A 17053-nucleotide genomic window follows, 5' to 3' on the forward strand; every position below is an offset into this window, starting at 1 on the left:
GGCCTTACTTATTCAAGCACCTCTACCAATGACGTAGGCTTGAATAACTTTATTAAACAGCACATAAGTTAACAAAATGGACAAGGCTTCGGAGTTTGTAGTTTCACTGCTTCCCGATGCTGAGTAAGTGATGCCACTGTAACTTCTGAGTGCCAGGATGCTCGTTGCGGACCTTGGGGAGTGCCAGGACAATCGTTCCACGCTCGTCATTGGTAAGTGTCAGGACTTTTGGTCTGGCCCTCTAAAACCATTCCAATTTCTCATGTGGCCCCATGGGAAAATTAATTGCCCACCCCTGTTGTACATAGTAGGTAGTATTATAGTAGTTATATTCTTGTACATATGGGTCAGTATCATAGTAGTTATATTCTTGTACATAGGGGGCAGTATTATAGTAGTTATATTCTTGTACATAGGGGTAGTATTATAGTAGTTATATTCTTGTACATAGGGGGCAGTATTATAGTAGTTCTATTCTTGTACATAGTAGGTAGTATTATAGTAGTTATATTCTTGTACATATGGGTAGTATTATAGCAGTTATATTCTTGTACATAGGGGGTAGTATTATAGTAGTTATATTCTTGTACATCGGGGACAGTATTATAGTAGTTATATTCTTGTACATCGGGGACAGTGTTATAGTAGTTATATTCTTGTACATAGAGGACATTATTATGGTAGTTATATTCTTGTACATAGGGGGCAGTATTATAGTAGTTATATTTTTGTACATAGGAGGAAGTATTATAGTAGCTATATTTTTGTATATAGAACATGGTGCAGTTTTCGTACATGAGTCGTTGATCGCTCCTTTTAAGTTTTCTTGAATTGAGCAATCAGCTGTTTGCCCAATGTAGTAAAGCATTTGGCAAAGTATCTCATACCATACTTATTGAGCAGTATTATAGGGGGCAGTATTATAGTAGTTATATTCTTGTATATAGGGGACAGTATTATAGTAGTTATATTCTTGTACATAGGAGGCAGTATTATAGTCGTTATATTCTTGTACATAGGAGGTAGTATTATAGTAGCTATATTTTTGTACATAGGAGGAAGTATTATAGTAGCTATATTTTTGTACATAGGAGGGAGTATTATAGTGGATATATTCTTATACATAGGGATAGTATTATAGCAGTTATATTCTTGTACATAGGGGAGCAGTATTATAGCAGTTATATTCTTGTACATAGGGGGGCAGTATTATAGTAGTTATATTCTTGTACATAGGGGACAGTATTATAGTAGTTATATTCTTGTACATAGGGGGGCAGTATTATAGTAGTTATATTCTTGTACATAGGGGACAGTATTACAGTAGTTATATTCTTGTACATAGAGGGCAGTATTATAGTAGTTATATTCTTGTACATAGGGGGCAGTATTATAGTAGTTATATTCTTGTACATAGGGGGCAGTATTATAGTAGTTATATTCTTGTACATAGTAGGTAGTATTATAGTAGTTATATTCTTGTACATATGGGTCAGTATCATAGTAGTTATATTCTTGTACATAGGGGGCAGTATCATAGTAGTTATATTCTTGTATATAGGGGACAGTATTATAGTAGTTATATTCTTGTACATAGGAGGCAGTATTATAGTCGTTATATTCTTGTACATAGGAGGTAGTATTATAGTAGCTATATTTTTGTACATAGGAGGAAGTATTATAGTAGCTATATTTTTGTACATAGGAGGGAGTATTATAGTGGATATATTCTTATACATAGGGATAGTATTATAGCAGTTATATTCTTGTACATAGGGGAGCAGTATTATAGCAGTTATATTCTTGTACATAGGGGGGCAGTATTATAGTAGTTATATTCTTGTACATAGGGGACAGTATTATAGTAGTTATATTCTTGTACATAGGGGGGCAGTATTATAGTAGTTATATTCTTGTACATAGGGGACAGTATTACAGTAGTTATATTCTTGTACATAGAGGGCAGTATTATAGTAGTTATATTCTTGTACATAGGGGGCAGTATTATAGTAGTTATATTCTTGTACATAGGGGGCAGTATTATAGTAGTTATATTCTTGTACATAGTAGGTAGTATTATAGTAGTTATATTCTTGTACATATGGGTCAGTATCATAGTAGTTATATTCTTGTACATAGGGGGCAGTATCATAGTAGTTATATTCTTGTACATAGGGGGCAGTATTATAGTAGTTCTATTCTTGTACATAGTAGGTAGTATTATAGTAGTTATATTCTTGTACATATGGGTAGTATTATAGCAGTTATATTCTTGTACATAGGGGGTAGTATTATAGTAGTTATATTCTTGTACATCGGGGACAGTATTATAGTAGTTATATTCTTGTACATCGGGGACAGTGTTATAGTAGTTATATTCTTGTACATAGAGGACATTATTATGGTAGTTATATTCTTGTACATAGGGGGCAGTATTATAGTAGTTATATTTTTGTACATAGGAGGAAGTATTATAGTAGCTATATTTTTGTCTATAGAAGGGAGTATTATAGTGGATATATTCTTATACATAGGGATAGTATTATAGCAGTTATATTCTTGTACATAGGGGAGCAGTATTATAGCAGTTATATTCTTGTACATAGGGGGGCAGTATTATAGTAGTTATATTCTTGTACTTATGGGCAGTATTATAGCAGTTATATTCTTGTACATAGGGGTCAGCATTATAGTAGTTATATTCTTGTACATAGGGGGCAGTATTATAGTAGTTATATTCTTGTACATTGGAGCAGTATTATAGTAGTTATATTCTTGTACATAGGGGACAGTATTATAGTAGTTATATTCTTGTACATAGGGGGGCGGGTAAAATTGTAGGAGTTATATTCTTTTATGCTGGTTGAAAACATCTCCAAAAAGGATAAAAAAAGAATATGATTTGTTTTTCACCATGAAAAGCAATAGAATTAAATTTTTTTTTTAGCTAAATCTATTTTCCTCTGATAGCTTATAAAGCAGATGTAGTTGTTATACTGGAGTGACAGGCTAAACGGCTGGACGGACTAAGCTTTCGTTATAATTGATTACAAGAATCAGATTCCCAGCAGTAATGCGGCGCTAGATGCGGCAGGTTGAAAATAGTTCTCTTGCCAACAAAATTGCATGGAGACGTAAATCCAATGGCATTTCACTTAGCAACATAAACCGGACTCACAATACTAGCAAATGATTTTAGCGGCTCCCCATTGGCTTGTCTAGAGAATAAATGCTATTGCCAGAAATTACCTCCTTTCCTACCAGTTCTCGGATTGTAGGTGAGCGCTTACCATGGTCATGGGAAAAGACATAGAAGTTTAGGCCTGATAAAATCTGTGCCAGATCATCGTATCTGCAGCAATGTTCCCCGGCACCGTGAACCACAAACACCAGCGCCCTGCGGGTAAAGCAGAGAACAAAACCAGATAAATAACTAAAAATTCAGATCATCTGTAATCACATGCAGTATGTTCAACATGCAATAATATCCTTTATTCATGAAGCAGAAGGTCAGTGCAGTCCGCGTCATTGAAGTAGTAATACGATTTCAGCCCAATGCAAGGGATTGCACATGGCGGCACGTGGAGTTGCTATGGGTTTAATTGAGAAATCCAAGTGCTACCATATGAGAATCGCTTCATGAGGGTGCATTCACACGGAACTGTGATTTTTTTTGCGAGTGGTATGTGTTTTGGGAGAACAATGATTGGGAATTGAAAGCAAGCCAGAATCCATACACAGACAGCTGTTTCGGGGTTTTCCCCCCCCCTCATCAGTGTGCAGTAGGATTCTGGCTTGGCTAGTGAGAGGCCTGTGACATTGGTCAAGAGGGGTCAACCCCTGAAACAGCTGTCTTTGTATGGATTTCTGGCATAGTTTTCAATTCCCAATCACTATTCCATAAGACCTAATTTGCAGGAATACTGCCATCCAATAGGTGGCGCTGCAGAGGTATAGTTCCATCTTCATTATTTTTGTGAGAACAACGCATTGCATCGCTACAACATTCAATTTTCCTGTGCATTTTTCACGCGCGTCAAAATCACACATTGTTTCAATAGGAAAAATAGAAAAATCATATTGCTCTTGTATTAAAATTGTGTCTACAATTAAGTGCTTTGAGATTTTCTTTTTGCTGCCATAGCAAATAATGAGCGATTCGTAAACCGAATTGCCCTCAAAAAATAGGACATGAAGCTACTTTTTAATTTTCGACCATCAGAGAAAAATCACTTTTGAAAAAACACATTGAAAGCAACTTTTTCTTTTTCATGCACAATATCTGACTATATCGCAGTCTGTCAGATATCATGTGCCAGAATTGCCTGTGTGACTGCAGCTATGGGTGACTGCAGCTATGGGTGCTTTCACATGGGCGTTTTTTATGCATGACTTTTGTGCGGTCTATTATATGGGTGACTTTTCTTTCATGGCATGTGTATTTTTTGGGAAATGGCGCTCATTATTATGAATGGGACCGCAGAAAAAAAAACTGCATCGCAGCTGCAAGCAGATGTGATTTTCATGCGAGCGCAGTGCAATTTTTAATATTTTTCTACAGAAATAACATGCGATTTTCACCCACATGAAAAACGTGCATGAAAATTGCATCACATCGCTGTGCATGCGGTTTTCTCGAAAATGCATTGCACCCAAAAAGACCGATATTACATGCTAAAATGAGTTTTTTTGAGACTGATATCGCACATGTCCGTGTGAATTCAGCCTAACACTGTACGCAGTGAACTCCATAGTTACAGGTCCGTAGCATGCGCCAATATATTTCACCACATTACAGATTACAATATGAATCCGTAAGACGGCCGCATGATGGGACAGAACGTTTTTGGAGAATCCACCCATATACACTGTAAGGCTAATTTCACACCGTAGAGGGTGAAACTCAGCCCAATATCCGGCTTGAGAATGTGCGATGTCTCTGCGGATGCGAGGCGTTTTTGTGTCAAAACCGCCTGCCATCACTTCAGGGAAGCAGTGATCCTCCGATGCATGTAGAAGTGTTTTCCATGGTTTTCTATGAGAAAGATTGCATCGCGCTACACGCTGAGCAATGTTTTTTTTCGGCCCCCTGAAGACAATGGGCAAGGCGTTCCGAGGGAATTCCCAAAGATAGGGCAGGCCGCAGTTTTTTTCCGCACTGCGATGCTGGGAATAAAAACCATTCATGGGTTGTGCCAGATTTGTGTGTCTCGCAAAGCACAAACCTTGCGTGATTTTCTTGGCCGTGTGAAAGCGGCCTAAGGCAAATTAAATGTGTGACCCTGTAGGGAACTTGTAGTATTACTGTATGTGCGTCCACGGCAGTCCTATATGCATGAGTCAGGACCGTCAGAGTGCGATATGACATATGGAAGCAGGTTGGCGAGACGAAGCAAGCAGGCGTTTCCCTTCAGCTTTCTTCTGGACATGCCACGCCATGCTGGAACACCCGACTCAGCAGAAGTAATACCCTCAACATCCCTTGGGTTATGTCTATTAACTCTTTAGTTACCACTGCAGACACCATTATACTATCTAGAAGGACTGCTAGGTGGTTTGTGGATGATCCCAGCAGTTAGTGATGGCTCCCTATACAGCCTGCCGGTAAGGTAGCCTTCTAATGGATCTCATGGGCCCTTTTAGGGTGTGGTTCAATTATGATATCAGAACTTGGGCCCACCAAGCACCCAGATAGCAAGGAAGACATGTCTTCTGCAGTAGAAGGCTTGTCCGATGTTTCCGCTGCGGTTATCTGACCCACCAGCAGCAGATGTTTGTTTCATGTGGGAAAAATATACACAAGTCTAATTTTCCTGTGGAAAAAAGTCGTATCTCACGTCGTTCGCTTCCTCTGCGTACGGGAACACAACACCCATTTATAAATAGCAGATGTCCAGAGTCTGACCCGACATCGCCATAATTAACCTCTGCACTGCTGGATGCCACATGAATCCATTATGGTTTTTTTATCCACTTCCAAGAAAACTGGGCGATAACATTTATGGCTGTAATTACAGAACGTGGCTGGCACTCCAGTAACGTAGCCGACATCCTCATTCTGTTCTACAACACGCTGATTTGCCATTCCGGGTCTATTAGAAGCCACCTAGCTTTCCCAGGAACCTAAAAAATGCTATATAGAGAGTTGAAGTGTGCAAAAAAGGACGACTCAAGGACCAACGTACACTGAACAGCCCCTTTATTAGACCCCCATCTAGTAGCGGGTTGGACTCCTTTGGTCTTCAGAACTGCAACAATTCGTTGTGGCGTAGATTCCACTAGGGGATGAAATCATCCTGCAGGAATATTGGCCCCTGCGGACTGCTAGCTTCTTGTAGTTACCGCAGATTAGATGGAGGTGCTGACATGTCCTGACCAGCTGACAGGAAGGGGTCATCGATCCATGCTGCTTGTGCTAATTCTGACCTTCCATCAGCACGATGCCACAGAAATCTGGATCCATCTGACCAGGTGATGTTTTTCCGCTGCTCAGTGATACAAGTTTTGTGCTCTTTTGGCCACTGTAGTCTCATTTTTCTGTTTCTCTTAGACACAATGGCGCTGGAACTGGTCATCTGTGTTATAGCCCATTCATGTTAAGAAACAGCGAGTTGCGAATTCAGACATATTAGTTGGACCCCAGTGTTGTATTCAGTTGCAGTGCCTGTTGATCAGAACAATTCCTGACATCCTCCTCTGACCCCTTTCGGTGGCAGGTTTTCCCATCCACACCGTTACATGAGAAAACCCTACGCGGTTGGCAGAGAGACCCCGGCTAGTCTAGCACCAATGAGCGAAGCAGTTATTTTCGCCCTCTTCTTGCTGGGGTTAAAGGCCCATTTACACGCAATGATTATCGCTCAAGATTCGTTCAAAAGCTATTGTTTGAGTCATAATCCTTGTGTGTAAATGCTCTCATCTTTCACTCTTTGGCTGAATTATTTTTACGTGAGCATAAAATCCATCGTTCAGCTGGAGAGAAGATAACACAGACGACATGCTGTGTTTGCTGTCCATGGTGCTCTATTCTCTACAGGAGCTGCGGATTACATTATATTCAGCAAAAAGCCCATGGGAGAACAAAGGGTCTGATTGCAGAGAACAGACCACCGGCTGTTCTCTGCATACAGCTCTGGAGGCTCATTTACATGCAAATGAAGGTGATAAGCTACTAATAGACATTAGTGTCCATTAGCAATTTATACAACATAATATTTTGAACGTTTATCTTTGCATGTAAATGGGCTATAAGTTTATAGTTGATTATAAACCTACATTTGCCGATTTATTTTCTCCTCCAAAAATTTTCTAGCACAAATTCCAAGATAGTTCCTCTCCTGCCTTCTCTGCCTCATATACTCATATCAGTAATACTATACATCGGCATTTACCATTCTGATATCAGGATAATATTTTATACACCTTACTCAAAGACTGAATCCAATGTGTGGCAAAACAAAATTGCCTTTTTGTAATGTATTGTCTAGTTTATTTTCATCTTGTCATTTGTCTTCTTTGTGCCTACAGCAGAAGGCTTGCTAAGGGTCACAGCGGTCTCAGCCGGAGGGGAACTTGTAAGTATAGTAAAAAATGTATCCCATTTATAGTAACATAGTAACATCTTTTGGGGGCTGCCCTGCCACAACACGCTTTCTGTTGTCTCTTTACGCAACATCACCATGGCAATAGAAGCTCACTTTATGCGATTTGTACTGAAAAGGTTAAATCGGCCACTGCAAGGAGGAGACTGGCGAAAAAAGTTTTTAGCCCGAGAAGTGCCCTGGATTATTGAGATGCGTCCTCGGTTTCCTTCAGGCGTAAACTCAACACATGATATTATTTGTATTGATCATTTGTTTTATAAGCTGTTTACAAAGATTGCTTTGCTTGCAAAACCCGACTTGGACTAACAGGCCAACCCATATATTTATATAGCTCACAGGTGTATAACTTAAGGTTTGGCTTCCATTTCATGTAAGCTCTGTGATCAGGAGCTTCACGCTTAAATGGTGTTTGCCATTGCTTTTCATGGGCTGCGCACCCCATTGCTTTTAACATGGTTGAATAATTGCTTACCACTTGAAGCTGGAGAGGTCCTTCTGCTTTGAGGCAGTGACCCGAGAACCTGTCCGGGTGGTTTTTTCTCTGTGCTTCTACTAGGAATGCCCAACAAGCCTGACAGCATTATTTTGTAGATGGTGAGCTGATACCACTCTTCTTTTGAGCCTTCTTATACTGCATGCTTACTTCAAAGTCTGGTATACTCTCCACACCATTACTTGTACAAACCCCACATAGTTGGCAGTGAGGCCCCGCTAGCATAGCACTGATGATCATTCACGTGAATCATTTAAACGTCCGATTTCTGTCCAAATTTGAAACTTACAAAACTTGGACCTATTAAAGTCAATAGGGAACATTTAGGCCCCCTGTCCACGGCCGTGACAGAATATCGCTAGCAATATTCCGCGGAGGGGCAGCAGGGGGGAGAGCTGTCAGGTCTCCACACTGAGCCTATCTGACAGATAGGCTCACCGTGGAGAATCGCAGCATGCCGCGATTTGAATCCCCCATCGCTATGATTCTCTGCTCGTGGACGTCGGGGCTGCACGTTCCATAGCAACGCTATAGAAAGCGTTCACAGCGTTACCTGCGGGCGGATTATCGCCACGGATAACGCAATGAACTATCGCCCATGGACAGGAGCCCTTACTGTGTGTTTTGCAGCACAAATCTGGCATTAAAAAATATTTTACATTTTTGCACAAGCCCCTATTGTGCAAAAATGTTGTGACTTTTTGGCCTTTTAGTACCACAATTACCAATTTTGTAAAAAAAAAATAAAAAAAATAACGGAATGTACTTGCACAGTAAGCGAGTGTGTTTTGTTTTTTTCTGCACCCACTGACATGAATGGGAGTTTTAAATGACATCGGTTGGGGTTAGAGGTGAGTGAGCATACTCACTAAGGACACTTACTCGAGCGAGTATTGTCCTTAGCGAGTACCTGCCCGCTCGGAAGAAAAGATTCGGGTGCCAGCGCGGGTGAGCGGTGAGTTGCGGGAGTGAACAGGGGGAAGCAGGGGGGAGGGAGGGAGAGAGAGATCTCCCCTCAGTTCCCCCCTGCTGTCCCCCGTCGCTCCCCGCCCCCCGCCGGCACCCAAATGTTTTCTTCTGAGCGGGCAGGTACTCGCTAAGGACAATGCTCGCTCGAGTAATTGTCCTTAGCGAGTATTCTCGCTCATCTCTAGTTGGGATGCCTTGGCTATGTGTGTGAAAAGTTGATGAAACTCGCATTACACTTGCGCATTATAAAACAAGCAAACACTGAACAAAGACTGATGTAAAACGCACACACACTAGCAATGAGTCATTCAGTTTTTCAGTGACCCAAAGTAGCCTAAGAAAACCCCCCCAAAAAACTAAGATCGGCCCGAATGATCTCCATCCCGACAGTCATCCCGTGTAAAAGAGCCCATATATTATATATCGCAGTCCTACCTTACTTAAATTACCTGGACATGCTCCGGCTGCATTATCTCATGGTTGGTTCTTTAAGTCTTAAAAAATGTTTCTTTTACAGAATAATAAGGTAGGAAAAAAAAGGCGACCAGGAAATGTAAATCCTACAGCGCCATCTGCATTGGAAAAGAGCGCAGAGGCCAGCGGAGCACAGGTGGTAAATGAACGCTGCACAGTATTTAATGCTGCATCACAATGGCGCACGCTCTAATCTGACAGCTCCACAATGCAATTTAAACATCCATATTGATTTATCCAGCAGCCGGTGAACTACAATGGAGGCACGTGCTATGACTGAATGTCACATAGGTTTAACCCTCTAAAGACCGACGCCTACCTTAGTAGAACGGCTACAGAAACCCTTCATGTGACATGTTGTTTACCAGCTGATTTCATCACCAGTTTTGCAATTTACCGTCTCTTTACAACGAACTTCTAGAAACATCCTCTATCTGCATCTGTACATACGAATCCTCAAATTCCCAGCAGGGCCCCTGAAAGCTTTAGAACTCTTGTCCATTGACTTTCACATAATAGGGTTGGCTACTTCCCAGAGGAGTTCAGCCTTCTATAGTGGACGCTCCCCGTCCCCAGAACTCATCTGTATTTCTGTCCACATTCCAAAATCTTTTAATTTCAGCCGTTGCTGCAATGAACGCTCATTATAAAGCTTCGCCCCAAGAATCTCACGTGGTGACATCATCTCACAATTCCAATGGAGTTCTCCCAAGTAACCACCTATGTCCCTGCACTGGATGCTCCATATGAACCTTTTCAACTAGACTTGTATCCCCCAATTGTCAGTGGAAATCCATCAATATCTTTCAGTCTTCCTGACTCCATGCTTACTTTAAACTCTGGGCATAGCAAGCTCTCCTCACATGCATCCGAATATCAGGGCCACCTTGAAAATTTTCCTCATATTACCTTCCACCTCCCTGTATCGGATACTCCCTATAAACAATGCACCCTAATCTGTATCCCCCAATTCTCAGTGGGGATCCCTCAATACCTTTCAGTCTTCTTACACTAAGCAGAAGGACAACTGTAGCTGCAAGTAATATATATGTGGGGAGGGGGGAGCGTCATCTATATGCGACCAACAACATTTCTTGCCATTTTAAACAATGGTATGGTCGCTATATAGACGACATCCTCCTCATCTAGAAGTCTGATGTGAATACAGCCAATAGCTTTTTGACTTATATTAACAGCAATGATGACAATTTGTTTTTCATGAGATATTTCCACACACTTACTATCTCTTTTTTAGATGTTCAATTAACGGCAGATTTAATTATGGGTAAAGTTGTCTCTTCACTATACAGGAAGCCTCTAGCCCATGACACCATTCTGCATGCTGAGAGTTGCCATCCCATTCAAATAATATAAACCTTACCTGTTGATGGGCTAAGAGGACTTGCTCAAGTCAATCCCTGTACAGTCAAGAAAGCACGAAAATTCAAGCTAGACTTGAGCGAAGCGGTTATTCCCACTCTCTTCTTGCCGGGGCAGTCTATAGTTGATTCTAAATCTATATTCACTTATATATGTTCTCCTCTGAAAAATTCTAGCACAAATTCCAAAATAGTTTTGTCTCCTGCGTCCTCCTCCTTATACTCATATCAGTAATACTATAAATCGCCATTTGCCATTGTGATATCAGGATAATTTTTTATACACCTTACTCAAAGACTGAATCCAATGTGTGGTGAAAAAATCTGTCTTTGGGTAATTTATTTTCCCATAGTTTATTTGACTTCTAAGTACCTACAGCAGAAGGCTTGCTAGAGGTCACCGCGGTCTCAGCCAGAGGGGAACTTGTAAGTATAGTAAAAAAAAAAGTATCACATATATATAGTAACATCTTTTAGGGGCTGCCCTGCCACAACACGTAATCTGGTGTCTCTTTATACAACATTCCCATGGCAGTAGAAGATCACTTTATGTGATTGGTACTGAAAAGGTTAAATTGGCCAGTGCAAGGAGGAGACTGGCAAAAAGGTTTTTAGCCCGAGAAGTGCCCTGGATTATGGAGGTGCGTCATCGGTTTACTTTGGGCGTAAACTCAACACATGATCTTATTTGTATTGATGATTTGTTTTATAAGGCTATTTGCATAGATTGCTTTGCTTGTAAAACCCAACACGGACTAACAGGCCACCCCATATATTTATATTGCTCACAGGTGTATAATTAGGGTGCCTTTGTTAAGAAAATTGTACATTAATGAATATGTTAATTGTACCTTTATTGGATTGTAGACTAGAAAGATATAGCATAATGCCAGTATAAGTAGTGAAGGGGTTAAACGAAACTTTTTCTATACCATTACAGGGTAGACAGACAAGATAAGAGTCTCCAGACTGCCTCCCTTGCATTCCCTTTCACTGAATTCATAACTGTTTCATTGTACAGTATAGTTACACCTTATTAACTTATGTTAATCATTTTTCTAGTACCCTATCATGTATTCTTATTAATCTTGGAGGTATGTACTTTTCCTGTGATGTCATTTATGGTATATAAACAACACACACCTTAGAAGAAATTAGAAATCATCTGATACCGCACAGGCTGGTGTGATTTGTATTTCTCCTTGGTCCCAAACTTCTGCACGAGATCTGGGATCATCTTCTCTTTGATAAACACATAAATTCTCCTTACAGCCTTCCCACTTGCGATCGCGATCGCAATATCGCTGCATTTTTTTTAACGCGAATGTCAATAGGACTTTCTAATGTTAAAAACGTAATGCACAAAAATCGCAAGTTTGTGATTTGCGATCTTTGTGTGGTGCGTTGTTTGCCATTGCTTTTCATGGGCTGTGCACCCCATTGCTTTTAACATGGTTGAATAATTGTTTACCACTTGAAGCTGGAGAGGTCCTTCTGCTTTGTGGCAATCGCCCAGGAAGCGGTCCGGGTGGGTTTTTTTCTCTGTGCTTCTACAAGGAATGCCTAACAAGCCTGACAGCATTATTTTGTAGATGGTGAGCTGATACTACTTTTCTTTTGAGTCTTCTTATACTGCATGCTTACTTCAAACTCTGGTCACAGCTGATTTCAGTCACGGTGCGTCGCTGCTGCTCACATGGGGTTGCAGTCAGACGTCGCCGCCTGTCACATGTCGCACAGCACACCTCTGCTCATTCCCAGTCCACCGCCTCTAGGGTTCATGCATGACCCGCCACCTTTCTGAAATGCCAGTGTGTGCTCCGTAATCCCATACCACTCCAATCCCCAACAGTCATCTGCTATATTAGGTATATTTTCCCCTTGGAGGATGTCAGTAGGTCTCACAGCCGTTGTGATAGAGCCCCAGTTTTGGTGCTTGTTCTGGCCAATCGGAGTTTTGTGCTCCCTGACCTCAGCTCTGTATCCTGGACTCTGCTTTGCTTCTCGCCAGCCCTAACTGTTGTGTCTTCTCTCGCTCCTGTTCAGACCTACATGGTACCGCGCTCGGGCCCAGTGCAGCGTCAGCAGCCACACAACTGTGACTATCTGTGTAGCTGTAAGGGGGAAGCACCGCATGCTCACGCCAACACCTGCTCCTCCACAACTTATATCCTTACACTGAAGTCACCTCCTCTGTAAGAGAGCTGTCTTCTGCCTCCCTATATGCAATGTACCCTATGAAAGCATTGCACCTAGATCTGTATCCCCAAATTCTCAGCAGCGAACCCTTAATACCCTTCAATCTTCCTACACTACTTCAAACCCTGCTCATCATAAGCACCACACATTGGGGTCAGCTTACTCCTATGGATATTTCCTCATATTACCTTCTACCTCCCCATAACCCATTACATCTAGATCGATATCGCCAAATTCCCAAGGGGACCTTCAACATCCTCCAGTCTTCCTATACTGCATGCTTACCCTAAAGCCGACCTGCATAACTTGGCGGTAGGTCGGGGACAAAATTAAAGTTTTCAGATACTACTTGTATAATAAGTGAGTATAAGCGACTTCCTACAGCAGTATAGTTCGGCCTCTAGGACAACTTTTCTGATTAGGCAGCACTCTATTTAGAGGAGCCGTAGGAGCAGCAGAAGCTCTCTATATAATGATTGTGCGCAGCGCCGCTTCCGGCGCTCCTCTGAATATAATGATAGTCACATGACCAACCATGCACGGCGCAGTCCACAGTCACATGACTGTCATTCAGTTTAGGTCCTTTAGTGAAGGACTGCCTGCACAGCCATGTCACGCTAGCAGCTGCGAAAGTTTAGGGCAGTGGTAGCCATGTCACAGTCCGCGGGCCACAAAAACTCCCCTACCAAATGGCATGTTGTGCAGGCCTGCTCTTAACTCTATCTGATCCCAACATCTTTTGCATTAGTCTATCATGGACCCCCTGATTCCTAAACGGAGCCCCTTCCCATACTGCACGCTCACTTGTCTCTGGAACCCTTTCTGTATTTTGTCTCAGTGACACTAAAAGCAGAAGGAGGATTTCGAAGCTGTCATTATGTAACACCACAGAAGGAAGTGGCTTCTCTGGGCTCCACGAGCGGCTAATAATCCTGAAGCAGGGGGGGAGATCATTTGTATACATCAATTTGAGGAAAGCCACAGAAAGCCGCGGCGTGATGGACAGCTGCGGTATTGAATCTCTCCACACTACGTATCTGTCACATTGCTTCACAGACTCCGCCGGTTAGGTGTGACCTTGAGCGAGCGTTCCTGTCACCTCCACCTGAGGCCACTCTCAGAGATGTTCTGTATCCAAGACGGCAGACAAAATAAATGCTTCTTTATAATCCTTCATGAGAAAACCTGCCAGTGTTACAGATGCTGGACGGCTTGCTGACGGGAGAAGCGCCCTATACACAGCGACACAGACGCAAATAAATTCGGAAGAACCTGCTGCAATCTACTGCAACGCAAAGAGCAACTCCACACAAAGTCTTATCTGGGAGGTGAACCACCAGGATAGATATTACAGTGTCTATACACACCAAACGGACCCTTTTTTTTCTTTTAGAGCCCACAGACCCCTTTAATAGAGGCCTGGACACTTTACTCGATCCCCTGCCCCCTTATTAGATCCCCTGGCCATCTCACAATTGGAGCTTTCTGTGATTCAGTTTCAGTGTGAATCCACATTAGGTCCAGCGATCTAAGGGACTTCCATCGGTGCTAGACTAGCCAGGGCCTCACTGCCAACCGCATGGGGATTTCTCATGTAACGGCGGAGAGACTATCCCGAGAATGGCGGGATCAAGGAAAACATCCAACAAAAAGGGATCCTGTGGACAGAAACACTTTGTCCCTAAAAGGGGTCAGAGGAGGACGTTAGGAAGCGTTCTGACCAACAGGCGCTGCAAAGTCAGCCAAGTACAACGCTGCGGCTCCAACTAACGTGTCTGAACACACAACTCGCCGCTCCTTAGCATGGATGGTATATAACAGCAGATGACCAGTTCCAGCGCCATTGTGCCTAAGAAAGTCATAAAGGCGAGACTCCAGCAGGCAAAAGAGAACAAAACCTGTATCACTGAGCAGAGGAAAAACATCGCCTGGTCAGATGGATCCAGATTTCTTTTGCACCGTGCTGATGGGAGGTCAGAATTTGGCACAAGCAGCATGAATCGATGACCCCTTCCTGCCAGCTGGTCAGAACATGTCAGCACCTCCATCTAATCTGCAGCAACTACAAGAAGCTTCCTGTCCGCAGGGGCCGATATTCCCGCAGGATGATTTCATCACCTAGTGCAATCTATCCCAATACAAACTGCTGTGGTTCTGAAGGCCAAAGAGTCCAATCCGCTACTGGATGGGGGTCTAATAAAGGGGTTGTTCAGTGTGATAATACCATATAGTACCCTGATAAGTGTAGTACATACTGCACACATAGTGTCAATATAAAGTCAGTGCAGTCAGGTAACATGTTATACTCTGTTACCCAGACAATAAGCACATAGGGTGCTGCAGCAATGTCTGGAACGCGCCCTAACCTTGTAGACAGGAACTTCATCTGCATTGATGCAAACAGCATCATGTAACAACAATCAAGGCCCGGATAACGCAGATCTTCATATACTATAGTAGTGCTAAACAGCGGAAAGCTCCCATGTTTTTACATTCTATAGAATAGAACAGTGCCCCTGCCGCTGAATGGCTCCTCCGATCCTACATCCACAGAAGCCATTGTAGTTACCATGACCGTAGTCACACCCTGCTGCATGCACTACCCAGACAGTACACACATACAGTACCCAGATAGTGCATACCATACAGCCCCAATAAATGATGCCTTCAGTATTCAGATAGTTAGTGTATGTACATCCTATGTGCAAATGGGTATATATACAAATAAATAATGGTCAACAATGCCACATTTTAAATTAAACCCAATTCCAAAAATGTCAGCCCAAAATATGTGCAATTAAAGGGATTGTCCAGCTGTAAACTATTGATGGCCTATTCTCAGGATAGGTCATTAATAGTAGCTAGTGCGGGTCTGTCACCAGGGACCCTGTCGATCAACTATTTGAAGGGCTGGTAGACTCCAGCACTGATTTCTGCAGGAAGCAGACAGCTTAATTCTCTCTGCAGTGGCCAGACTTTGTATTGCAGGAATTTAAATGAATGTCATCTTTTGTGTGTAATACTAAGACTGACCACTACAGTGGGAACGAAGCCGTTTGCTTCCTGCAGAAATCAATCCAGTGCACCAGCCCAGAAACAGCTGATCAGCTGGGTTTCCACATTGTGGATCCCTGCCAATCTACTATCAATGACCTATTTTGAGGATATGCCATCATTCGTTTACACCTAGACACTCCTTTAAGTTAAAAATATCTCCTGAAGATGTCCACAGCCCTAAAGTACAAACAGCTATTACTACTAACCACAAAACATGAAATGCATCTTTTGACTACACATTTCTAGTCTTTGTTCTTCATAGTAAGTAACCAGCAATCACAGAAAATGAGTCACCATCAAACACCATTAGCCAAACCCTAGAATTACACCATGTCTGCAAGACCCACATCATATCATTTAACCGTTCCTAAGGGCGGATTTACCAGTTGTATCCTGCAAGTTACTGGAATGTAATTCCCTTCATTGTAACCCTGAAACATACAAGTCTAGTTATTATTATCCATCTGGAGTCGGCACGTTTACAGAGTTAGGCAGGAACAAAACTCTAAATTCACTTGGTTGGGTGAAATTACATCACTGTCCCATTAAGGGTGGAGTCTGGAGTATTAACCCCTTGAGTGGCGGGTTTCCTACCACCCTGTCGTGCCAACCAGGGCAGGTTTTTTAAAATGGTCTAATCATTGAATTTCAACTAATTTTGCAGTTGCGTCTCAAGAGCCATAACTTTTTCATTTTTCCATTGACATGGCCATATAAGGGCTTGTTTTTTGCGGGACAAGTTGTGATTTTTTAAACAGGGGGGAGGAAAAAAAGGAATGGGGAAAAAAGAAAAAAAGGGGCCATGTCATTAAGGGGTTAAATAATGTATTAACTTCCTTCTCTGGGTCATTACGACGCATGGATACCACATGTGTGAT

General features: G+C 42.2%; 1 protein-coding gene across 2 annotated transcripts in view; it reads right to left on the reverse strand.

Annotated features, from left to right (window-relative positions):
- MGLL (monoglyceride lipase) overlaps positions 1 to 17053 on the reverse strand; it is a 63395-nt gene that overhangs the window by 35613 nt on the left and 10729 nt on the right. For both annotated transcript variants that reach the window (XM_066597040.1, XM_066597041.1), the window contains exon 3: positions 3291 to 3397. In XM_066597040.1, coding sequence (XP_066453137.1) covers positions 3291 to 3397 — 107 coding nt within the window. The remainder of the gene's footprint in view (positions 1 to 3290; positions 3398 to 17053) is intronic.

Source organism: Eleutherodactylus coqui, chromosome 3 (genome assembly GCF_035609145.1).
Source record: "Eleutherodactylus coqui strain aEleCoq1 chromosome 3, aEleCoq1.hap1, whole genome shotgun sequence".
Lineage (NCBI taxonomy): Eukaryota > Metazoa > Chordata > Amphibia > Anura > Eleutherodactylidae > Eleutherodactylus > Eleutherodactylus coqui.